The 25,555-nt window shown below is 45.5% G+C and overlaps 1 protein-coding gene across 4 annotated transcripts in view; it reads left to right on the top strand.

Moving 5' to 3' along the window:
- The window catches only part of SSBP3 (single stranded DNA binding protein 3), a 131,878-nt gene extending 106,994 nt beyond the window's left edge, over positions 1-24,884 (top strand). For 3 of the 4 annotated variants that reach the window (XM_068239006.1, XM_068239009.1, XM_068239008.1), the window contains 13 exons: positions 2,120-2,200; positions 4,037-4,096; positions 4,318-4,381; positions 4,466-4,542; positions 7,638-7,720; positions 7,815-7,863; positions 10,366-10,401; positions 11,366-11,420; positions 12,719-12,789; positions 16,768-16,846; positions 16,957-16,985; positions 19,481-19,582; positions 23,485-24,884. In XM_068239006.1, coding sequence (XP_068095107.1) covers positions 2,120-2,200; positions 4,037-4,096; positions 4,318-4,381; positions 4,466-4,542; positions 7,638-7,720; positions 7,815-7,863; positions 10,366-10,401; positions 11,366-11,420; positions 12,719-12,789; positions 16,768-16,846; positions 16,957-16,985; positions 19,481-19,582; positions 23,485-23,514 — 816 coding nt within the window. In that variant the 3' untranslated portion in view covers positions 23,515-24,884. The remainder of the gene's footprint in view (positions 1-2,119; positions 2,201-4,036; positions 4,097-4,317; positions 4,382-4,465; positions 4,543-7,637; positions 7,721-7,814; positions 7,864-10,365; positions 10,402-11,365; positions 11,421-12,718; positions 12,790-16,767; positions 16,847-16,956; positions 16,986-19,480; positions 19,583-23,484) is intronic. The other variant, XM_068239007.1, reaches the window with a different exon arrangement.
- The last annotated feature ends 671 nt before the right edge of the window (positions 24,885-25,555 follow it).

The raw sequence follows: 25,555 nt of genomic DNA, 5'->3' as shown, positions 1-25,555 counted from the left end.
GGAGCCAGAGACGGCTTGTCACTGAGCACACGACTGACGCCTGTAATCCAGCTGTGGCGGCTTGTCATGGGTTCTGCTGGTGCACTACAAGAACCAATCGGGACACCACTCTGCTTCTATAGCGGGCCACAGCTGTATCGCCGAACGCAGGGAGAGTGCTGCAGCCAGCGACAAGTCGGCCATCTTTATACCGATGAAAGGCGGAAGCTGATTGGAGGTTATATTGTTGCCCCTGAACATCAAGGCTTAACCACTTGAAGAAAACCTGAACTGAAAATAAGTCAAAATAAACATACACAAGTCATACTTACCTCCTGTGTAGTCTATTCCTCAATCTATTTTTCCTCTCCTGCCTCCTGTTTGTCCACTGTGATCAATGGAATTCTCCGTCCTCCATTTTGAAAATCGCTATTACCCCATAACAGCTTCCTGGTCAGCACACTGTTAAACTGTAACATCGTCCACTTGAGCCATAGGGAAACATGGATACATCAGTTCTCCACTCAGCTATAACTGACAGCAACTGATATATTTCAGTTCTGACAAAATGTTGTCAGAACTGGAAGGGATCACTGTAAGAAGAAAATGGTGAGCTTCTGAGAGGAACTGATGGCAAGGTAACTATGTAATGTTCATTTGAAGTTACCTCATGTGTTTATTTTAAATTTTACTCAGTACAGGTTCTCTTTAAGGACCAGGGGATATTGCAGTGATCGGTGCTGCGTGGGCTCTACAGCCCGCAGCACCGATCACGTATGTGCCAGGGCGATCAGACTTCCCCATAACACCCCTTTTTTCCCCACTAGGGGGATGTCCTGCTGGGGGGGTCTGATCGCCGCCGGCTACCCGCACTTTCCGAGGGGGGCTCTTCAAAGCCCCCCCTCCGCAGCGCTTTCCGCCCTCCCCGGCTTTCCCTCCCTCTCCCTTACCCTGTGAGCGGCGTAGGACGGAGTTCCGTCCTGCGCCTGATAGGATAGGCTTCTGCCTATCAGATGCCGGCGATCCCCGGCCAATCAGAGGCCGGGGATCGCCGATCTACGTCACGGCGCTGCTGCGCAGCAGCGCCGTGTGATGTAAACAGCGGGGATTTCTTCCCCGGATGTTTACATTATGCGTGCGAGCCGCGATCGGCGGCTCGCAGACTGTTCACGGAGGCAGTCTCCGTGAACTAGCATGGAAAGGCCGCTCGATCGAGTGGCCGTTTCCATGCTATACCACTAACGATCCGCCGACGCCTATCGGCGTTAGGCGGTCGTTAAGTGGTTAAGAACACTCAAAAGCAGCAGGATTGCTTTCAGCGTTCCATATTATCATAAAGGGAAAATAGTCTATGGTTTTCAATCAGATGGATACTGCGTTAAAGGGCCATGATCACGAAAAATTGTAAAATACATACATTTAAAAAAATGTATAGTGTATTTTAAATTTTAAAATTTTTCAATGTAAAGGCGCCCACTAATTACCCAATTTTACGATCAGGGTATAGTTTAAAATTAATATAATTGAATTGCACCTTTAAAGCAAGGTGGTCGGCCACAAAATCAAATTCTATTTACTCACTGCTCTGTGTTTATTATGTAGTCTACATCCTGACCCTGAACTGCAAGCATTCCGATATAATCATAAATGTGTCTGCTGTAATGAATCTTCTCTCAGTCAGCCTGGCTCTATTCTGGTACATTGCTGGGGAGAGGGAAGCTTGTTAGCTCCACACCCACTTTCCTGCTCTTCACTGATTGACTGAGGGCAGTTCAGTGTGACAGGAGGATGAGAAGGGAAACACACCCCACCCCTCTGCAGAAGCTGCTGAAATATGATCTGTGCTGTGCTCACGTGTGGTAACAAAGCAAGCTAGATATGATAAAAAAAGAGTAAGGGAGTAAATTACATCAGGATTAGCTTCAGTTCGAGGCAGTAAAGATGGAAAATGCCTGGAACAGTTTTCTCTTTATTTACTATGTAAAATTCACTGAAATCAAAATGCGGACAGTACAATACATATGTTATGTAAGTAGAACGAGTAGATAGTATGGCTGTCCCTGTTGCTTCCATATTTTAGCTTTACTTGACTCGCTGTGAAGTGATTGTGGCTCACCAGATGTTGTGATTTGTTTTCCAGCAGGGACCCCCTGGATCTCAGCCATCCCCCCACGCACAGCCTCCGCCTCACAACCCCAACATGATGGGCCCTCACAGTCAGGTAATCGCTCAATCCTCTCGTTATAATTGCTTCAGGTGTGACACAGGCGTAACAGAGCCTGGCGTGGCTGCGTCCCCCATGCGTGATTGTTATTCTGTAGCCGCCATATTGTGCTGCCACCACAGGGGAGCGCCACCTATGTTCAGGAAAACCCATTGCTTAAAGAGACTCCGTAACAAAAATTTCATCCGGTTTTCTTCCATCCTACAAGTTCCAAAATCTATTCTAATGTGTTCTGGCCTACTGCAGCACGTTTTACTATCACCATCTCTGTAATAAATCAACTTATCTCTCTCTTGTCAGACTTGTCAGCCTGTGTCTGGAAGGCTGCCAAGTTCTTCAGTGTTGTGGTTCTGTGATGCATCTCCCCCCTCCAGGCCCCTCTCTGCACACTGCTGTGTGTTATTTAGATTAGTGCAGCTTCTCTCTGCTCTATTATCTTTTACAAGCTGGATAAATCCTCCTCTGAGCTGGCTGGGCTTTCACATACTGAGGAATTACATACAGGCAGAGCTGTCTGCACTCTGCAGGAAGAAACAGCCTGACACTTCAGTGGAAGATAGCTGCAGGGGGAAAGAAACACACAAATGATCTCTTGAGATTAAAAAGGAAGGCTGTATACAGCCTGCTTGTGTATGGATGTATTTTCTATGTGTGGACATACTGTAAATCAACCTACTTCCTGTTTTGGTGGCCATTTTGTTTGTTTATAAACAAACTTTTTAAAACTGTTTTTAACCACTTTTAATGTGGCGGGGAGCGGCGAAATTGTGACAGAGGGGAATAGGAGATGTCCCCTAACGCACTGGTATGTTTACTTTTGTGAGATTTTAACAATACAGATTCTCTTTAAGGGACCAGTTGAGATCTGAGAACTCACAGGTTATGGACTGGTCCATCTCTTCATAAAGAGGATCAGTGAAATTCTAATTTTTTGAGTTGATGCAAGTTTTGCTGTTATTTGTATGGAGATAAAATTTGGGCCAATTATTAACTTCATCTACATTTGATTGGACCAGTGTGTATACAAATTGCAACCAAATTTGCATCAACTTGGAAAAATCCATTGATCATCTGTATTCAGAAAAGACACAGCTGGGGTGGAGCTTAGCGCTAAATAAGGAAAGACACAGCTGGGGGTGGAGCTTAGCGCTTACTGAGGAAGGGCACGGCTGGGGCTTGGCTTAGGAAGGATGCAGCTAGGGGTGGGGCTTAACGCTGAGAAAAAGCACAAAGGAGGTGGGCTTAAGCTCTGACTGAGGTACGCAGCAGCTAGGGGTGGTGCTTAGCTATGACTCAGGAAGGACACACCTGGGGGCTGGGCTTATCTCTGACTCAGGAAGGCTGGGGGTGGGGCTTAGCATTCATACAGCATTTGTAAGAACTGTGATCTTAAAGAGAAACCATAATCAAGAATTGAACTTCATCCCAGTCAGTAGCTGATACCCCCTTTCCCATTAGAAATATATTCCATTTCTCAAATGGATCATAAGAGGGCTCTGTATGGCTGATTTTGTGGTGAAACCCCTCCCAAAGTGTGATGTCCAGAACCATGGTTCTGACATCACACTGTGGGAGCCTAGTTTCATTCTAGGGAATGTTTACAGCGGTTTCCAACTTCCACAAAAGCAAGCAGCACCTCCTTCCACTGACATCACCTGCCAGCAGTAAAAATGTCACCATGTGATAAATGTCAGGATGTAAATCAGGGAGATGAAAGATTTTACAATGGGCAAACACTGACTAAATAATTTATACATAATTGTAAAAATTAAGCATTTTATTACATTATTTTGACTGTACATAAATTAATACATATATATTTCCACATTGCAGCCTTTTATGTCTCCCCGATACGGAGGAGGACCCAGGCCGCACATAAGAATGGCAAATCAGGTATGTTACCTATTTGTGTTCTCTGGCTCCGATGGCTTTTTCTTGTTGAAATGCAGATTTCTGTTTTTCTTTAATTTTCATGATTGAGCAGAATGTTTTTTGTTTTTGTGCATTTTTCTTCCTCACTTCCTGTCGTCATGGCCGCCCATCACCAGTACAGGAAGTTGGGACAGAGGCTATAATAAGTCAGGCTCACCTCTGATGTGTATTTCTCTCCTTAGCCACCAGGTGGCGTGCCAGGATCTCAGCCCTTATTACCGAACTCCATGGACCCCACACGGCAAGGTAGGCAGTCACCAGCCGCCAGGTGTTTCCCGCTTCTCCCCATCAGTGCAGTGTCTCAATAGCTTCTCTTTATTTACACTTCAGGACACCCCGGAATGGGCGGCCCCATGCAGCGGATGAACCCTCCTCGACCGATGGGCCCAATGGGTCCCGGGCCTCAGGTAAGAGCACCTGTCTCCGCTCCTCTCTTCCTCCCTCTGCTGGAGAATAACATCACTGTATTCAGCTGAGAAAAAGCTGTACTCCGCCGCCCCAATCGCTGCCCTCCATGAAGTGAATTGAGGGGGGGGGGGGGGGGGGGCTCAAATAAAGGAAATAGGTCAGTTAAAGAGGAACTTTAACCAGGAATTGAACTTCATCCCAATCAGTAGCTGATACCCCTTTCTCATGAGAAATCTATTCCTTTTCTCTAATTGATCATCAGGGGGCTCTGTATGGCTATTGTGGTAAAACCCCTCCATCAGTGGGATGTCATGACCATGGTCCTGACAGTTTCCTGTCTGTGACCCTCATTGCACGCTGTACTGTGTGTACAGCAGCCCCTAATGCCCTCTGATGCCTCAGCCAGCAAACAGCCTGTCAGATCATCTCGGCTGTGCTCCCTATTCACCTAGCAATGACATAGCAACAGAACATGTCCCTAGCTTGCAGGATAGCAGCACGTCTGTTCATTGTTTGCCCCGATCCCTGCTGGGCGAGGCTTTAGTCTGATAGGCCTCATGTGGCTGAGATCAGAGAAACAGTAAGTGGGATAAGCTGCCTAAAGGGGCCCATACACTGGTCGATTTCAGCAATCGATTCTATAGAATTGATCGATCGCAAATAAATTCTATAGAATCGACCAGTCTATCTTTTATGACAGGATAGAAACTCTAGGACGATCTGCTGCCAGCAATTTTCTGATTTACTGTCCGATCGATTACTTCCAACATGTCCAATTCGATTTTTCAATCGATTTTTCCATTCACTTCTATCAAAAATTGTTCGAAAAACGATCGGAAATCAGATCGGACGTGTTGGAGATAATCGATCTGACAGTTAATCTGTCAGAAAATTGCATCGTGTGTACCTAGGATTATACAGTACACAGGCTCAAAATGGATTACAAAGGGTTAATGGTGGCCACTAATGATACAATTGCTGAACGATTGAGTATGAACGATCGTAAATGAGCGTTTGGGACCACTTTTGGATAAAAACTTCCTAACCAATCTAATCAGATTAATGAAATCGATCCTAATTTCGGTTGAAGATTCCGTTAGATTTTTGCCCAGTAGTGGTCCCAAATGATCATTTATGATCGTTCGTATAAAGAATAGTTTGTAATCGATCGTTCAGCAAATTGTATCGTTCGTGGCCACCTTAAAGAGAAACCGTGACCAAGAATTGAACTTCTTACCAATCAGTAGCTGATACCCCCTTTCCCATGAGAAATCTATTGCTTTTCACAAAAGGATCATCAGGGAGCTCTGTATTGAAGATTTTGTGGTGAAACCCCTCCCACAGGAAACTGTGAGGACCATGATCCTGGCAGTTTCCTGTCTGGGAACCTCGTTGCATTGTGGGAAATTACGGTTTACAGCTGTTTCCAAATGCCAAAAATAAACAAGCAGCAGCTACTTCCAAGGACATCACCTGCCGGCAGTAAAGATCACCATGTGATAAATGTCAGAATGTAAATCAGGGAGGGATCGATTGTACAATGGGCAAACACTAACTAAATCATTTATACATAATTATTTTAAAAATGAAGCACTTTTTTTTTATTACATTATTTTCACTGGAGTTTCTTTTTAAGAGATATCCAATCTCAATATTTTTTTATTGGAAAATTTTTCAAATTAAACATACAGTGGTCAAATGAATGACACATTGAGTAAACAACAGATATTGCATAGTATATAAAACATTATATGAATCATAGCATCTCTTTATTACATACATCCCATGGTATATTGCCGTGGTTTTTATTCATTACAACAGTTATAGCATTGTTACATCATATCATATAGACAGATAAACTGTTGTTATGATAGGGTTTTTTGTTAAGATGGTTGTTGGATTTTTATCTTGGTTGTATGTACTGAGCATTGAAGGGTATTAATCAACGATTTTAAATATTTCACCTTTGTCCATTGTACTTAAAATGAGATGTTTGGTGGAGCTGTACCTTAGGGAAATGGGGGTCCTACCCGCCTACAGAGATCCCCAAGGACGCGTCCACATATTGTATTATTACTTTATGGATTCTTAGGTCTGGTGAAATATAATGCGGTATAGGGAATGGTGATTCCAACAGCTTCATGTTGTGTCATTATGTCATTCCTCATGAGGTATGACTATTTCCCATCTAATATAACTCATTGTTAGGTTTGACAGTTTGCAGTTAGTAACTAACTAAAACAAAAACAAACTAAACTAAACTAAAACTAAGCTAAGCTAAATGAATCTAAGGTGAGTACCCTAGATTAGTCTAATGTATGCAGCTTTATGAGCTGGTCTTGTTCACTAAATGTGGGTCTCTTTATAGATTAGTACTTTCAGCTATGGGGAAATAAGTTTGAATCATAAGCTTCCTTCTGACAGTGTCGACCTTGAATTTTTGAATGTGAGAGGGAGGTTGGGGGAGTCTACTGGTTAAAGAGTTTAGTTTCAGGATAAATAATTGACCACTGACTTGCCTTGTCCAGAAAGGACTGTACATCTCCGCATCTTAAAGCCCAAGCTCTTTCCGCTAATAGATTTGATTCCACTCTTTTTATAATTTCTATAGCTGTTGGGATTACTGGAGATTTTAAGAGATATCCACGTGAGGGGAATAATCTCTGTAGTAGCGTGTTGTACCAACTAACTGACACTACGGCACGCCGTTAGGGGCTAATCTCCTGTGGCCTCCAGTGCAGATTTGATTGCTCTGCCCGCAAATTTGACGGGTGACCTCTGGCAGGACTCTTGTAATGAGATAACAGGGATTCCCCATTCCCCCCTCCCCCATATGCAGGAGGTGAGAGCAGCAGACGCCGGCCTGTTAGGCGGTTAATGCTGCGCCTGTCGCCCTCTGAAGCGCGGATCAATGAGAGCGTTAATCATATTAGCCTCACACTAATTATGTTAATCATCCGCGGCTCTCTGCTCCCTCTTTACTCATCATTAGGCAGTAATTGTGCTGTTATTCGAGCAGCTCTCCAATCTGCACCACTAACCCTCTCGTTTTCTTCTCTCCCATCTCTCTCCCGGGTCATCCTCGTTACCGTAGTCTGATCCTTGGTTATCGTTGCAGAATTATGGCAGCGGGATGAGGCCTCCGCCCAACTCGTTAGGCCCCGGCGGCATGAACATGTAAGGAACGCGGCTTGCACAAGCTTACTGGTTCTTGTCTGCTGGATTTATTACTTTTACCCTAATAACGTTTTGTTTTCTGATTGGGTTTCAGGGGCCCAGGAGCAGGCAGGCCATGGCCAAATCCAAACAATGCAAATTCGGTAAGTGACAACCAGATAGGACTGCTTGTGACGTTACATGGCCCTGTCCTGTGCAGGGATCCTGGGACAAAGCCCTAAACATCAGGAATCAAATTAAGCACATCATTCCTTTAGATCCAGGGGTCAGGAACCTTTTTGGCTGAGAGCCATAAACGCCACATTTTAAAATGTATTTCCATGAGCCATACAATACGTTTCAAACTGGTACAGTGCGCATGCGCAGCAGAGGGCTCATGTCCCTGTTGCCATGGTGATGTGTATACAGTTGATCCGCCGGGCAGCGGAAGCATCAGACACGTCTTCAGCTTCTCTTGTGTTTCAGCAACATCAGAAATTTCCCTGAGAGCCAGACAGGAGAAATACCGACTAACAGCTTGTACAATTAGCTAGCTGACTTGGGGGTTGATTCACTTTTTAGAAACTAGATCCCTGCACTTTGGCCCAATAAGCTGCCTGTCAATTGACAAGCAGCCTATTAGGCAAATCAAAGTGCGGGGATCTCGTCCAACAAAGTCACTGGACCTGACAGGATCCAGAGTGGGACAGTTGGAGCAGCCGTTAGTTTTGGGGAGAGCGCGAGTAAGTTAGTAGTGCATGTTACAGCAGTGGGGTGCCTACTCTGAAAATGTTACTTGCTCTGCCACACTAAGCTGCGCTGCTTGAGCAGTGTAGCTTAGTGAATCAATCGCGACTGATTTGTCTGTGAGCCAGATGCAGCCATCAAAAGAGCCACATCTGCCTCCCGAGCCATCGGTTCCCTACCCCTGCTTCAGAGAAACGTTCAACCCTAGTTCACGCCTTTATCACTACTTCAGTTGCTTTTAAGATGCGTACACACATCCAATTTTTATAGCAAATTTCCATGTAGTAGGAAAGCTTACCTACACAATCTGTAATATTCTATATCTGTTGGCCCTTACACTGCAGGGAAGGAAAATTGGCCTATCAAAACTGTAAGAGGTAAATGTCAGGTATGTAAGTGGCTGACTCAGTCCTGACTCAGACAGGAAGTGACCACAGTGTGACCCTCACTGATAAGAAATTCCAACTATAAAACACTTTCCTAGCAGAAAATGGTTTCTGAGAGCAGGAAAGAGGTAAAAAGGGGAATTTCTTATCAGTGAGGGTCACACTGTAGTCACTTCCTGTCTGAGTCAGGACTAAGTCAGCCACTTACATACCTGATATTTAACGCTTTCAGGCAGAGAAAGAAAAAAAAGGAACACAGCCTAGTTATTTGTGTGCTAGGCACTGTACATACGCATGTCTATCTCATCATGTCACATGTCAGTTCGGGTATCCTTTAAAAAATTGTCTTGTATATGTAGAGCAGAGTTCCCCAACCCTGTCCTCAAGGCCCACCAACAGTACATGTTTTGCAGGAAACCACAAACATGCACAGGTGGAGTAATTAGTGTTGCAGCAGAGCTGATTAAATAACTGTGGATTTATACAAAACATGCAGTGTTGGTGGGCCTTGAGGACAGGGTCGGGGGACACTGTAAGTAGAGCATACATGTCAAACTCCGGCCCGTGGGCCATGTCTGGCCCTCAGAGCCATCAGATTTGGCCCTCGGGTGGTTTCCCCACTTTGCATTATGTTTGGCCCACTCTAGTCCACCAGCGAAGCTATATTGAAGGGTAAGCCCTAGATCACCTGGGAAGCCATATGGGGGAGGGAGGGGAGAAACACTAAACACTGGGGAACTGTATAGGGGAGGGAGGACCTCCTATACATCAGGGAATTGTGTAGATGAGGGAGAGAGGACTACTAAACATCAACAACTGTATACGGAATGGAGGGGGGGGGGGGGGCGCGCTATTAGACACCAGTGAACTTTATAAGGGAGAGAGGTGGCCACTAGACATTGGAAAATGAAAGATCACAGACCAGTTTTACCCCCTTCCATGTAGTATGAGAGCCATACCTACACAGTCTATTCTATGGAGCTGAACTCCCCATCAGACAGAAATCTTTGCAAGATGCTGCACACAAAGATGCTGTACACATGCAACAGATCAGTATCTGCAAAAAATCTGTTCCCACAAAATGCATTCATAGTCTATATCTGCAGATCATCATACACACCTTGTTTAACTGACATTCATCTGCAGATCACCAGGATGGATCTTCAGATCTGCAGATGATTGTCAGATAAGCAGATAAATGTCTTTCAAACAAGGTGTGTATGAGGATCTGCAGATCTCATAGACTATGAATGCAATTTGCAGGAACGGATCTTTTGCAGGAACGGATCTTTTGCAGATACTGATCTTTTGTGTCTGTACAGCATCTGTGTGTGCAGCATCTTGCAAAGATTTTTTTCTGATGTGGAGTTCAGCTCCATAGAATAGACGGTGTAGGTATGGCTCTCATACTACATGGAGGGGGTAAAATTGGTCTGTGATCTTTCATTTTCCAAAGACTTTTATCTCGTGTGTATGTAGCCTTAGTATATCTGTGTCTCCGGACGCGCTCTCATCTTTCTGTCCTCTTCACAGATTCCATACTCCTCCTCGTCTCCCGGAACTTATGTGGTGAGTTTTTTTAAAAATCGATTTGTATTAATGAATGCATTTTAAATTATATCGGCTACAATTCGCAGAAAACAGATGATTTTATCGAAACGTTTATTGAAATGTCAATTAACTAAGGGTAGTAGTAGTAGTAGTAGCAGTAGTAGTAGCAGCAGCAGCAGCAGCAGCAGCAGCAGCTGAAATATCCGACCAGTGAGGTAAATTACCAACTTGTGCGGTAATTACCTTGACACCTGTCAGTAAATGCCAATTCGCAAAGATATGAGCATGCAGTAAAGCCAAGAGAGAAGTGTTCAGTATTTACCTCCAGCTGTGATCCTAGAAACTAGCAAATGGCATGCGATCGCATTGACAGACAGCAGAGAACCAATAGGAAGAGCCTCCCCCTCCTGCTTTTTATACAATTTGATCCATTGCACTTGCGGGCGGGATGTCAGGAGGAGACATTTAAAGAGGCTTTCCTGCATCACTTTAGCTGTGCAGATCTGTATAGTGACACAGACGTGAGACCTCTAGTGGCATGTAAGCACATCTAAAGGGATGCAAGAAGCCTTTTCCACTCTAGTTGTCCCAGAACACAGGAACTGCTGATGCAGACCAGTCCGCACAGCTTGCTGCAGAAACCTACAGCACTGGTGCAGCTTGAAATTGGACCAATTATTTTAAATCATAAATGTGCATAATCCTGCATGAACTGGGGACAATTTGAATCTCATTGATCATCCCTACCGAGTACTAGAGATGGACAATGAGATACTAATTGTATGCAAATTGAATTCGACCAATCTAGCGCACTTACGGCTGAGTTTGATTGGTCCATTTTCAAGCCTCCTACAATTTGTATTAAATTTGCATGCAAGCTGGAATTAGCATAGCGTGGACTTTTTAGAAGCCATTGAATGTTTAGCTCACTCTCTAGGTTTTCAGAATATAACCTGTAAGTGATGTTTTTTTGTACTTTCAGGGACCCCCTGGTGGAGGCGGACCCCCAGGAACTCCTATCATGCCCAGCCCAGCAGGTGTGTATGTTGTTGTTGTTGTTTTAAACTCTGACAACTTCTGGAGCCAGTTACTCTACCAACAGTTGAAAGGAACCAAAAGTTAGAGGAATATGGAGGCCACCATATTTTTTTCCTTTTACACAATACTAGTTGCCTGGCAGCCCAGCTGATCCTGTTTGGCTGCAGTAGGGTCTGAAGCACGATAGAAACAAGCATGCAGCTAATCTTGTCAGATTTGACGATTGTCAGAAACGCCTAATCTGCTGCATGCTTGTTCAGGGTCTATGGCTAAAAGTACAGGGCCTTCTAAAAAAAAATAGACTATTGTGATAAAGTTCATTATTTTCTGTAATGTACTGATAAACATTAGACTTTCATATATTTTAGATTCATTACACACAACTGAAGTAGTTCAAGCCTTTTATTGTTTTAATATTGATGATTTTGGCATACAGCTCATGAAAACCCTAAATTCCTATCTCAAATAATTAGCATATTTCATCCGACTAATAAAAGAAAAGTGTTTTTAAAACAAAAAAAAGTCAACCTTCCAATAATTATGTTCAGTTATGCACTCAATACTTGGTTGGGAATCCTTTTGCAGAAATGACTGCTTCAATGCGGCGTGTCATGGAGGCAATCAGCCTGTGGCACTGCTCAGGTGGCTCAGGATGCTTCGATAGCAGCCTTAAGCTCATCCAGAGTGTTGGGTCTTGCGTCTCTCAACTTTCTCTTCACAATATCCCACAGAATCTCTATGGGGTTCAGGTCAGGAGAGTTGGCAGGCCAATTGAGCACAGTAATACCATGGTCAGTAAACCATTTACCAGTGGTTTTGGCACTGTGATCAGGTGCCAGGTCGTGCTGAAAAATGAAATCTTCATCTCCATAAAGCTTTTCAACAGATGGAAGCATGAAGTGCTCCAAAATCTCCTGATAGCTAGCTGCATTGACCCTGCGTCAATATTAAAACAATAAAAGGCTTGAACTACTTCAGATGTAGTGTAATGAATCTAAAATATATGAAAGTCTAATGTTTATCAGTACATTACAGGAAATAATGAACTTTATCACAGTATGCTAATTTTTTGAGAAGGACCTGTATAAGGCAGAGGATCAGCAGGACAGCCAGGCAACTGCTATTGCCTAAATAGAAAAGAATATGGCAGCCTCCATATTCCTCTCGCTTTAGGTTCCCTTTAAGTTGTCATAGTGACATGCAGCTGCTGAAGTCCCGCCCCCAGTCTCACGCCAGGTATAATCATGGCTGCTTTATCCTGTAACTGGTGCTGACGTGGCTTCCTCTTCTCTTCCAGAGTCCACAAATTCAGGTGACAACATTTACACGATGATCAACCCAGGACCGCCCACAGGAAACCGCTCAAACGTGAGTACATGGCGGCTTGTTGCCTCCTCTTACCTTTATTACACATGCAGCGAGTGCTGGCTAGGAATGGTCAATGGGATGCTAAGAGTTCTGAGTTGGTGCTACTTTTATGCAAAATTGCATGGATTGGAAATGGACAAATCATATTGGAGCAGTGGCTGCCTCTAACCACTTAAAGCAGATCTGAGATGGAAAACTAACTGTAACAAGTAACTTGTCCATATATCTTATCTAAAGTTTAGATAGCATATCTAGCTGCAAACAGCTTCAACAGTTTATGATTATTTATTCCTGTGATACAATGAGGGCAGCCATGTTCTGTTTGTCACATTGTCACAGGCTGAGGGCGGGAGATGCTATCAGCTTGCCTGTGTGTAAATTCACTCCCCTCTCCTCCTCCTTCCTCCCCTCTGCCTCTGAAATCAGTGGCTAGTAACCTCCTCCTGCCCAGACTGAGCTCCCATAAGCCCTTGCTACAGTGCCAAGGTACAAAAGGAGCTGTGGGCGAGGCTTGTTTAGTTTATAGAGAATTAGAGTATTCAAACAAAACAAAAATAAGTATTTGGCTTGAGGAATGCCCTATAAACTATATAAAAGGAACACAATTATGAAACCAGTAAAAGTATATTTTGGATCCACTTTAGAGACACTGTAACATCAAAAAGATCCCCTGGGGGGTACTCACCTCGGGTGGGGGAAGCCTCGGGATCCTAATGAGGCTTCCCACGCCGTCCTCCGTCCCACGGGGGTCTCACTGCAGCCCTCAGAACAGCCGCCGACAGACCTGACTGTTAATTCAATATTTACCTTTGCTGGCTCCAGCGGGGGCGCTGTGGCTGCTTTCAGCTCCGAAGTAGATGGAAATACCCGATCTCAGTCGGGTCCGCTCTACTGCGCAGGCGCCGGAGGCTTGCGCAGTAGAGCAGACCCGACGGCGATCGGGTATTTCCGCCTACTTCGGAGCTGCCAGAGCGCCTGCGCAGGAGTCGGGAAGGTAAATATTTACATATCCGCTATACGGAGGGCTGCAGCGAGAGACGGAGGACGGCGTGGGAAGCCTCATTAGGATCCTGAGGCTTCCCCCACCCGAGGTGAGTACCCCCCAGAGGAATTTTTGATGATACAGATTCTCTTTAAGGACGAGAGCAATTTTCACATATAGGCGCTGCTCCCACTCATTCGCCAATAACTTTATTACTATTTATCACACCTAAAGGATCTATATATTGTTTTTTTCAGGACAAATTAGGCTTTTAGTGTGTGATAATTTTGTTTAGTAATCTCGTTGTTTTCTATGCATTTTTACAGGGAAAAAAATAGAAAAAACGAACTATTTCTCTATTTTTCTCCATTATAGCGTCACATTAAAACCACTTAACGACCAGCTAACGCCGATAGGCGGCGGCTGGTCGTTTGTGGTTTTGCATGGAAACGGCCGCTCCATGTCAGTTCATGGAGGGTGTCTCCGTGAACAGTGTGCGAGCCGCCGATCGCGGCTCACGCGGGGAAGAAATCCCTGCTGTTTACATTATACGGCGCTGCTGCGCAGCAGCGCTGTAAAGGAGACTGGCGATCCCCGGCCTCTGATTGGCCATGGATCGCCGGCATCTGATAGGCTAAAGCCTACCCTATCCGGCGCAGGACGCATATCTGTCCTGCGCAGCACATAGGGGAAGGGAGAGGGAGGGATGTACAGAAAGGGCGGAAATCACTGCGGAGGGGGCTTTGAGGAGCCCCCCCGCTCGGCCACACGGAGCGGCGGCGATCCCCCCCCTTTTTTTCCCCACTAGGGGGATGACCTGCTGGGGGTCTGAAGTCTGATCGCCCTGCCTTGCACACGATCTGCGCTGCGGGCTGGAGAGCCCACGCAGCGCAGATCACACAGAAACAGCCCGGTCCTTGCTGACTATGTTAAACCCCTTAATTTTATTTGCTCATCTATCCTGGTAATTGCAACATTTAGATTATGTTCCTAGCACAATGTACGGTGACAATATTGTATTTGGAAATAAATGTCTTTTTTGTTTTTTGCATTCTCATTGTACACTATTGATGATTATAAGACCTTATATTCAAAAATAATAGTAATATACCCTTATGGCATACATATTTAACCCTCCTGGCGGTTTGCTAAAAAATCGCCAGGGGGCAGCAAATCTTTTTTTTTTTAATTTTTTTTTTTTTTTTCATGTAGCGAGACAAAGTCTCGCTACATGATAGCCGCTGCTCAGCGGCATCCCCCCAGCCCCTCCGATCGCCGCCGGCGATCGGCGATCAGGAGATCCCGTTCAAAGAACGGGATCTCCTGGAGGGCTTCCCCCGTCGCCATGGCGACGGGGCGGGATGACGTCACCGACGTCAACGATGTCGTGACGTCATAGGGGATTCCGATCCACCCCATAGAGCTGCCTGGCACTGATTGGCCAGGCAGCGCACGGGGTCTGGGGGGGGGGGGGGGGGGGGCGGCTGCGGCGCGACGGATAGCGGCGGATCGGCGGGTAGCGGCGGCGATCGGGCACTGCACGCAGCTAGCAAAGTGCTAGCTGCGTGCAGCAAAAAAAAAATTATGCAAATCGGCCCAGCGGGGCCTGAGCGGTGCCTTCCGGCGGCATAGCCCAAGCTCAGCTCGGGCTTCCCGCCAGGAAGGTTAAAAAGCCAGGTTCCTAAGGTAACAATATGTTTTTTTCTTTTATATTCTTTCACTTTGTTTTCATTTTACAAGTCTTTTATTCTGGTACAGAATATGCAAAATTTAATTTATTTTGATTCAGTTTGTGAGTAAAAAGAATATAGGAGACATGGGCCTCAACCCTAAAATTCTTTCACAGTTAAAATGATACCACATATGTCTCTTGTAGTGTTGCTAAAACTTTCCCAAGTTTGATCATAATCCTGAAAATGACTTTTTATGTTTGATTAAGTTTGTCCCTACTTATTTTTCATGTGACGTGGTTCACACATTTTAGACACACTAAAATGTATTCTACGACTTGTCACGGTTAAAATGATACCACATGTGCCTTTATTTAGTAACAAACTGGACAAAAATATCCATCCAGTTGTCTTTAAGTGGTTAAAGTGGATCTGAACTCAGAACTTCCTCTCTGTTCTGAAACCTAAGCAACAGCATAATAACCTTTACAGAAAAAAACATCTTTTTGTTACAGCTGATACAAATCCTGAAATAAATCTGCAGTGGGTCTACTTCCTGCTTTCATGGAAGCAGACATAAGGTTTACAAATTAGCTGCTCTGCCATGGCAGCCAGCTGACACAGCTGCTAGATCAAATCACAGCTTGTGATTAGTCACAGACAAGGAGGAATTAGACAGGTTAAACTCTCTAGATACATACAGGGTGCATTTCTCTATTTGTTTTACTTCTGTCCTGTGCAAGAGTTCAGGTCCACTTTAATTGGTCAATTTCCAAGTTGCGTAATATATGCATCCTCAGAATTATTCGCATCTTGTTGACCCTCCCTCTGGTTAGGAAGATGCTGTGTAGAAACTTAGAGGAACTTCAGCCTAAACAAACATACTATCATTAAGTTACATTAGTTATGTTAATTAAAACCGATAGGTAATATAATCTCTTACCCACCCTGTTTAAAAAGAACAAGCAAATGCTTGTGATTTCATGGGGGCAGCCATCTTTTTGGTTGAAAGGAGGTGACAGGGAGCATGAGACACAGTTCCAACTGTTCTGTATCCTGATCACCCCTCCCAGTTGCTAGGCAATGAGAACAACATTGGAAATCCCATCATGCTTTGCACAGCATCAGGGAAAAATGCCTGGGCAGATTGCTTTGATGGGGCGGAGCTTAGCTTCTGTGCAGCTAAAAATGAGGCTTGGGTAAGAAAAACAAAATTCTGATGCTGTGAAACTGTTAAAGAAACACCAAGCCTTTTCAGTGCTGCTGAGTAGATTTTTAGTCTGGAGGTTCACTTTAATGGTCACTCTGTGTATTTTTTTTCTCCAGTTCCCGATGGGACCAGGGTCAGATGGGCCAATGGGAGGCATGGGCGGCATGGAACCTCATCATATGAACGGGTCGTTAGGTAAGTGGCCTCTTTGTCTCTTTCTCACACTGTGGATTATATGGTGATCAGTATAACGACATTCGTTTTGTGATGTCAGCTGATACAATGCTTTATTTGTCTCTCCTCAGGTTCTGGCGACATGGACGGACTCCCTAAGGTGGGTTGTGCCATATGAATAAACCGCCAGTAGGTCACAGAGATGACTATTAGCCCATTTGCAACTTCAGTAGAGTGCACAGCTTTTAACCTCAGTCAAGGAACTCCTGTTGTAAATTCTTGGAATGCTTTGATCTCTCTCTACTTGCAGATAACGTAGAAACTGAAAGCCGAAGTCTGTTATTGTCTCACACTGCCCCCTAGTGACAAATAAATACTCATTGCAGCAGTACTAATAAAGCTACATACACACGGGGGACAATTTTCCCCCGTTGCATGCGTGCATGCGAACTGGGAGCGATAGCTCCCTGTCGGCGACAGCTGTCCACACGTCTCGCCAGAAAGGCAGAGACGCGGTGGAAGCTGTTTGTGAATGGAGCATCCCCCGGCCGAGTGCTCCATTGACTCGCGTAGGTCTCCTGTCGCTAGCCCGCATACTCACGCGGGACTAGCGACAGTTCCGGCGAAGTTGCGGCGACAGCTGTAGCCAGCGATTGAACATGTCAATCGCCTGGCGACAGCTCTGACGGGCGATGGTTCGGGGCGCGTGCATCATACACATGGGCGACCTGTCGCCGCACCACGCGCGTGCCACGTGGTTGTGACGACGGCCGTACCCCGTGTGTATGAGCCTTTAGAAGCAGGGAAATGTAACAAATATGAAATGAAAAAAATGTGGTAAAACAAATCGGCCTGGAGCACTTGCAAGCCTCTAAATGAATTGGCTGCTAAAGGGTTAAATAGGCACTAGTTACATATTATAATGGTAATTTTCCTGGTTTCAACATTTAAAACTCTTCCTATATCTATAGATTGCTGCATAATGGTATGTAGCCCCTCTCTGCCAGTAATATCACAGCCTAGGCTGTTTAGCTATGTGGGCAAGAGTTCTCCTCACAGAGCAATCTGGGAGACCAGCTATATTTTGAATTGGCTTTGGAATTATCAGTAATGCTGCACCTGATGTGATGTGTAAACTCACCCAATTACTGTCGCCTGTGCGGCTCAACACTTACACCCTCAGGCGACAGGTTTGGGCGGAGTTCTGTACAGATGAGTTGCTAGGCTTTTAGCCAAGCAACACATTCTGTTGCTATGGATTGGGAGGTATTCCAGCGCCGAGCTGAAGGGGTGAGGTTTGACATGTGCTCAGCTAAGACGATCCGTCTGTTCAGATCTCCGTTCATTTGGGGTTTCTGTACACACGCTAGTCGTGGCTGAGCCAGCTCTGACCGACCGCCTCTGCCAAGACCCATCCATTGTGTGTACAATGCTTTATATAGTATAATGCGCATCTCCTCCTGGGTTTCTGGGTGTGGTCTGTAATGAGAAGGGGTGGTCAATCTGAGTTGATGCAAATTGTATGCTTACCTGCTGACCACAGCAGAGGGCGGAGTCTTTGTCTTGGGGTGAACCTGAGCCCAGCCGCATTCCCTAGTGCAGCCACAACTTCAGCCAATGAAGAGCAGTCTTCTCATTGGCTCATTGTCACTAAGGGGGTGTGGCTACAGCTGTCAGCATAACAGACAGGGAAGTAGCATTTTCTAAAAGTAATTCAGCAATGGCACCTTCCGTATTCCACTCCATTCAGATTTCCTTTAAAGGACAACTAATGAAAGGTATATAGAGGCTGCCATATGTACTTCCTTTTAAGAAATACCAGTTGCCTGGCTATCCTGCTGATCCTCTGCCGCTAATACTTTTAGCTATAGACCCTGAACAAGCGTGCAGCAGATCAGGTGTTTCTGACATTTTTGTCAGATCTGACAGGATTAGCTGCATGCTTGTTTCTGGTGTGATTCAGACATTACTGCAGCCAAATAAAGCAGCAGAGCTGCCAGGCAACTGGTATCGTATAAAAGGAAATAAATATGGCAGCCTCCATATACCTCTTACTACAGTTGTCCTCTAAGGTGAACCTGAGGTGAGAGTGATAGAGACTGCAATATTTATTTCCTGTTAAACAATACCCGTTGCCTGGCAGCCCTGCTGATCTATTTGGCTGCAGTGATGTCTGAATCACACCAGAAACAAGCATGCAGCTAATCCTGTCAAATCTGACAATGTCAAACATGTCAGCTGCATGCTTGTTCAGGGTCTATGGTTAAATATATTAGAGGCAGAAGATCAGTAGGGCTGCCAAGCAACTGGTATTTTTTTAAAGGAAATAAATATGGCAGCCTCCATATCACTCACCTCAGGTTCACTTTAAGGCCTGGTGTACACAGACCTTAGACCTCAGTTTGGCAAGCCAGATATTTCCTGAACGAGAGACTGTATTTGACCTGAACGCCAAAGTGAAGATAAAACTGGTCAAACAAAAATGGTTGGTAAAGTCAAAGGTCCGTGCACACTAGCCCTTAGATAGATTACATTATCCAGAGTCCACTCATAAGCAAGCTGTATTACTGTGTCATTTACATGGAAACCGTTTAGACCGTGTATCATCTTCATTGTTTGCTAACAGCGGTTTCTTTCTTTTTTTATTTTCCCCAGAATTCCCCAAATAACATAAGTGGCATTAGTAACCCTCCGGGAACGCCGCGTGACGATGGAGAGTTGGGGGGAAACTTCCTCCATTCCTTCCAGAATGACAATGTGAGTAGTGTACACTGCACCGCACACTGCACCGTACACTGCACCGTACACTGCACCATACACTGCACACTACCATACACTGCACCGCGCCATACACTGCAACGCACACTGAGCCATACACTGCACACTACCGCACACTGCACCATACACCCTACACTGCACCGCACCATACCACTGCACACTGCGCCATACACTGCACCAGATAAAACAGAAAGGACCGGCACCGCTGTCTTGTATCAAAGCTCTTTTAATAGCACCAAAGTGGCAGCAGTGACAGACTGCTGTTTCGGTTTACACCTTTATCAAACTGCTCAAAGCCAGTTGGCCAGTTGGATAAAGGTGTAAACCGAAACAGCAGTCTGTCACTGCTGCCACTTTGGTGCTATTAAAAGAGCTTTGATACAAGACAGCGGTGCCGGTCCTTTCTGTTTTATCTGGACTGCACTTCCCAGGAGGCACTGGGGAGAGACCTTGAGCACGCTGCATACACTTTTTTTTTTTTTTTTAAACGGTGCTCCCTCTTTTGTTTATGTCCATACACTGCACCATACACTGTTACACTGCACCGCACACTGCAGCATACATTGCACCGTACACTGCACACTACCATACACTGCACCGCATCATACACTGCACTATACACTGTTACACTGCACACTACCACACACTGCACTGCCCTGTACACTGCGCCCTACACTGCAACATGCGCTGTGCCATACCACTGCACCATACTATACACTGCACCATGCACCGCACAGCACTATACACTGTGCCATACGCACTATACGCTGCGCCATGCACTGCACTGCGCCATACACTGCACCATACACTGCGCCCTACGCCACACACTGCGCCACACACTGCAGTGTATGCTCTGCACACTGCACCGTATGCTGCGCTGCACACTGCACCACACACTGCGCCATACACTGCACCGCGCCGCATACTGTGCCATGCACTGCACCATACACTGCACCGCACACTACGCCATGCACGGCAACATACACTGCACCATGTACTGCACCATGCACTGCACCGCACCATGCACTACGCCATACCACTGCACACGGCACCATGCACTGCACCATACGCTGCACCCTGCACCACACACTGCAGTGTATACTCCGTACACTGCGCCATACACTGCACCGCACACTGTGCCCTACGCTGCACACTGCGCCATACACTGCACCGCACACTGTGCCCTACGCTGCACACTGCGCCATACACTGCACCGCACACTGCGCCCTACGCCGCACACTGCGCCACACACTGCAGTGTATGCTCCGCACACTGCACCGTATGCTGCACCGCACACTGCTTCCTACGCTGCACCGCACACTGTGCCACATACTGCAGTGTATGCACTGCACCCTGCACCATACACTGCTCCAAACACTGCACAGCACACTACGCCAAACACTACACTGCGCCATACACTGCACCGCGCCATACACTGCACCGCACACTGTGCCATACACTGCACCGCGCCATACACTGCACCGCACACTGTGCCATACACTGCACCGCGCCATACACTGCACCGCACATTGCACTGCACTGTTATTATTAATTAGTATTTATAAAGTGTCAACAGAGCTGTATAAAGTATAGGTAGTCCCCAACTTACGAACGACCCGCCGATACGAACGGCATGGATTCTGTGTTTCCATGGGAACAAGTAAAAAAAGTTTTTCAAATTGGACTTGTAGTTTTTGAGAAAATCGATTTAAAAAACTTCAAAGAAAAAATGGCTTCTTAACTTGTATAAGCAGGTACAGAGGGAAGAGGTGACACAGAGGGGGACACTGGAGGCACAGAGGGGCACAGAGGAGGTACAGAGGGCAGAGGTGACACAGAGGGGGACACTGGAGGCACAGAGGAGGTACAGAGGGCAGAGGTGACACAGAGGGGGACACTGGAGGCACAGGGGGGCACAGAGGAGGTACAGAGGGCAGAGGTGACACAGAGGGGGACACTGGAGGCACAGGGGGGCACAGAGGAGGTACAGAGGGCAGAGGTGACACAGAGGGGGACACTGGAGGCACAGAGGAGGTACAGAGGGCAGAGGGGGACACTGGAGGCACAGGGACGCACAGAGGAGGTACAGGACAGAGATAGCACAGTGTTACGACTTAAGAACAGATTCAGGTTAAGATCAAACCTACAGTCCCTATCTCGTTCGTTAACTGGGGACTACCTGTACACCGTATTTTTCGGACTATAAGACACTCCTGACCATAAGACGCACCTAGGTTTAGAGGACAAAAACCCGGGAAAGAAATATATATTAAACCTGGTGCATCCATGGTGAAGGGGCGTCTTTTGGATTATGCCCCCTTGTACCTCTTGTGTCTCCCTCTGTCCCCCTTGTGCCCTCCTCTATGCCCCTTTTGTCCCCCTGTGTCCTCCTCTGCATGGGCACATTACAGGGAGTTCCCGGTATTGCGGCAATTTGGAGGTTCATATTGGCAGGCGTTCACAAGTCAGGAACTCCCTGCATTTGACTTTTCCCCCCCACTGTTGGGGGGAGAAACAGTGAGTCTTACAGTCTAAAAACTACAGTATATTGTATTGTCACTTAAAGAGACTCTGTAACAAAATGTTCAGCCTTATTTCTTCTATCCTATAAGTTCCTATACCTGTTCTAATGTGGTCTGTCTTACTGCAGCCTTTCCTAGTTGCACAGTGGCTGTATTATCTCTGTTGTATAATCTAATCTTCTTTCCTCTGATGGCTTTGTCGGGCTCAGGCAAGAATGTGCTGCTCTGCTTGTGATAGGATAGAAGCTATACACACCCTCTCCACGCCCCCTGCAGGCTCTGTATGAGTCACAGACTGAGCTCCTCTCAGCTTATCACATGCCATGTCTTTTGTTTGTAAACGCTGCCTGACACTGGCAATTACAAGCCAGGATTGCAGCAGGGTGAGGTAGAAACAGCACAGAGGGGCCCAGGAGAACATAATGAATAAAATGGTATGCTTTTTATTGTAAGAATTTTACAGTACAGATTCTCTTTAAAGTAAACCTGAGATGAAATAAAAGATTTATACATGCCTGGGGCTTCCTCCAGCCCTCTCTGGCCTGATCGCTCCCACGCCGCTGTCCTCCACTGCCTGCAGCCTCTGCAAATAGACATGGAAAGTCATCCTCCGGTCTGGTGCATACTGCGCAAGTGCAGTCTGGCTGTGCGCGCTCCCGCGCCCAGGAGTGTTCTGCGCCTGCTTTGTTGTGATAAGAAGTGATCGTTATTTGGAAATGAATACAAAGAGCGATGAAAGGTGAAAATAGTTCTGTTCCATGAGGGGAAAAACCCCTCAGGTTAAAGCAGATCTGAGATGAAAAACAAACTATAACAAGTAACTTGTCTATATATCTTCTATAAAGTTTAGATAGTTTGGACAGCATATCTATCTGCAAACGGCTTCATCAGTTTATGATTATTTATTCCTGTGATACAATGAGGGCAGTTCTGTTTGTCACATTGTCACAGGCTGAGGGCGGGAGATGCTATCAGCTTGCCTGTGTGTAAATTCACTCCCCTCTCCTCCTCCTTCCTCCCCTCTGCCTCTGAAATCAGTGGCTAGTAATATCTCCCTTTCCTCCTGCCCAGACTGAGCTCCCATAATCCCTTACTACAGTGCCAAGGCACAAAAGGAGCTGTGGGTGAAGCTTGTTTAGTTTATAGGGAGTTAGAGTATTAAAATAAAACAAAAAAGTATTTGGCTTGAGGAATGCCCTATAAACTATATGAAAGGAACACAATTATGCAATGAGTAAAAGTTTCTCGGATCCACTTTAATTGGTGGAGTGATGCTGCAGGTGCAAGCAGTCTCTGTAGATGTTAGATGATGGGTGACGTGTGTATGACGTATCTAACGTCTGCCTCTTCTCTTTGCAGTACTCTCCCAGCATGACCATGAGTGTGTGACACGAGGCGCCCTCCTCACCCAGCTGCTGATTGGAAGGTTACTGAGATTGCCAGAGACGGTGGTCTGGAGCTGCAGGAGACGATCGCACAGCTCCCCTCCCCTCCCTCCCTTCCCCCCTCAGTTTGGTTTTAATGCAATAGAAAGCCAAAACTTTTTATTCCATCAAACCCCCTCCCCTATTCAATGAACTGTCGAGAGAAAAAAAATCGATCCTTCTACGAGGATTCTGTCTGTACATAAAACTTTGTTTCATTTTTGTTTTTATTTTTTTAATTTGCAAGAGAAGGAAATTTCAAGTTTATGAATATGATTGCTGTGTACTTTTTATATTTCTCCCCCCTTCATTGTTCTGTCTGTGACGTGATATTCAAGAATAGCTCAAATAGGAAAAAATCATGTGTCCTTTAGTTTTTAGCATCTTTTTATTTTTGGAATGGACTGAGATTTTTTCAGTTGGCCACATCCCTCCAAAGAGAAGAAAAAAAATCAAAACCTTGTATTTTTTTTTTTTTTATTTGCGCAGCCCGAGGACTCTCCTCCGCAAGGGAAGCGATGATGCCGCCCTCCCCGCGGACGCCGGCGTGAGGCTGCGCCTCTTTACCTCATATAAGGCAACACTTGATCTCTTGTTCAACACCTAAGACTATATATATCCATTTCTGGGCTTTTATTTTTTACCTCCGCAGGAGAAAGAACGTACTACAAACTCCCGCGTGAAGAGGAGACACACAAAGGGACTATTGACTTTATAGGACTGCCGGGCTCCGGCCCGATACGCCGTGATCGGCTCCAGACCTCTCGCGGAGAGATTCGTCAGGCGGATTCGGTGGCTTTTTTTTTTCCGGAGCTTCTGGTGCCATGAAAATAGGAGAACCTCCCCCCCCCCCCCCCCCCCCAGTACACTCCTGCGGCCGCTGACCGACCCGATACCACTGCCTACTCCACTCCTACTCCTGGATCACCGCCGTCGGCCCGGAACGACTTCCGCCACTTAACACTGTATTTTTCATTTTTGCTCTGGAGAAGCCCCCACACCTCTACTGAACATTTTGCTGAACGAAAAGGGACGGTGCAGGTAGAGCGTGGACGGAGCTTCCGATCAAATCCTCAGATTCCATTTTTACTTTCGTGTCCTTGTTTCCTTGGGTTTTTTTTTTTATTTTATTCGTCAGGAGTGACCGGAAGGAAGGACATATAGCGGCTCCTCTCAGGACATTGTTACAAGAGAAATTCCTTGTGTATTCAACTAAAAAACAAAAAAAGGGATAGTTAAATTATTGTCTCTTGCTAATGGGACAGCTTGGAATGATATGGTTCATTTTTCCGCCACCATGCTGTAATAACTTTAATAAATTCAAACAAAACGCCACGGTTTATCCTCTGATTATTTTCTCCAGGATGAGGCGTGCAGAACGTCTATTAATGGGTAAAAAGAGGAGGAATGACCAACCTGAGCCATAATAATTGTCAAAAAGGATATACTTCCCTAAAGAGACAGGGGGCCTCTCGATCCCCCCCTCAGCTACAGTATGTCTACGTCCTCTGTGAATTCATCTAAGCCACGAGGACGTAGATATACGTCTTGTAGCTGAACCACAGCTGTTCAGTTCATGATTGAGCATTGCTCCTGTGCACACCTCTAGCACTATCTGCTGCAGCACTGATTGGTGAAAGGGAATATGTGTTAAAAATATTTTTATTGTCTTAGTTCATAGTGGGAAAATGCCACATGTAGCAATATTTCAGAATCCAATATTCTCACCATAAATTGCGACAAGAACATAATCTAAGTTTTCTGATAAACACTATACACATACAGCACTATATGCCTGAAGAAGGGGACTAGATCCCAGAAAGCTTGCATAATTTAACTCTAGCAGTTAGCCATTAAAAGGTATTATTTTTTACAAAACTTTGGTTTTTTTACCTATATAATTTGTTTGGCTAACACGGTACAGAAACTTTTTGCTACTGTGATAAACACTAGAAATAGCCAGACAAAATTCTATAGTAACGCTTTTTATTTTTAAACTGGGATTG

The sequence above is a fragment of the Hyperolius riggenbachi genome, chromosome 6, assembly GCF_040937935.1.
Source record: "Hyperolius riggenbachi isolate aHypRig1 chromosome 6, aHypRig1.pri, whole genome shotgun sequence".
NCBI classification, from domain to species: domain Eukaryota; kingdom Metazoa; phylum Chordata; class Amphibia; order Anura; family Hyperoliidae; genus Hyperolius; species Hyperolius riggenbachi.
The sequence above is the reverse complement of the archived record's forward strand: the minus strand, read 5'-3'. Positions and strand labels throughout refer to the sequence as shown.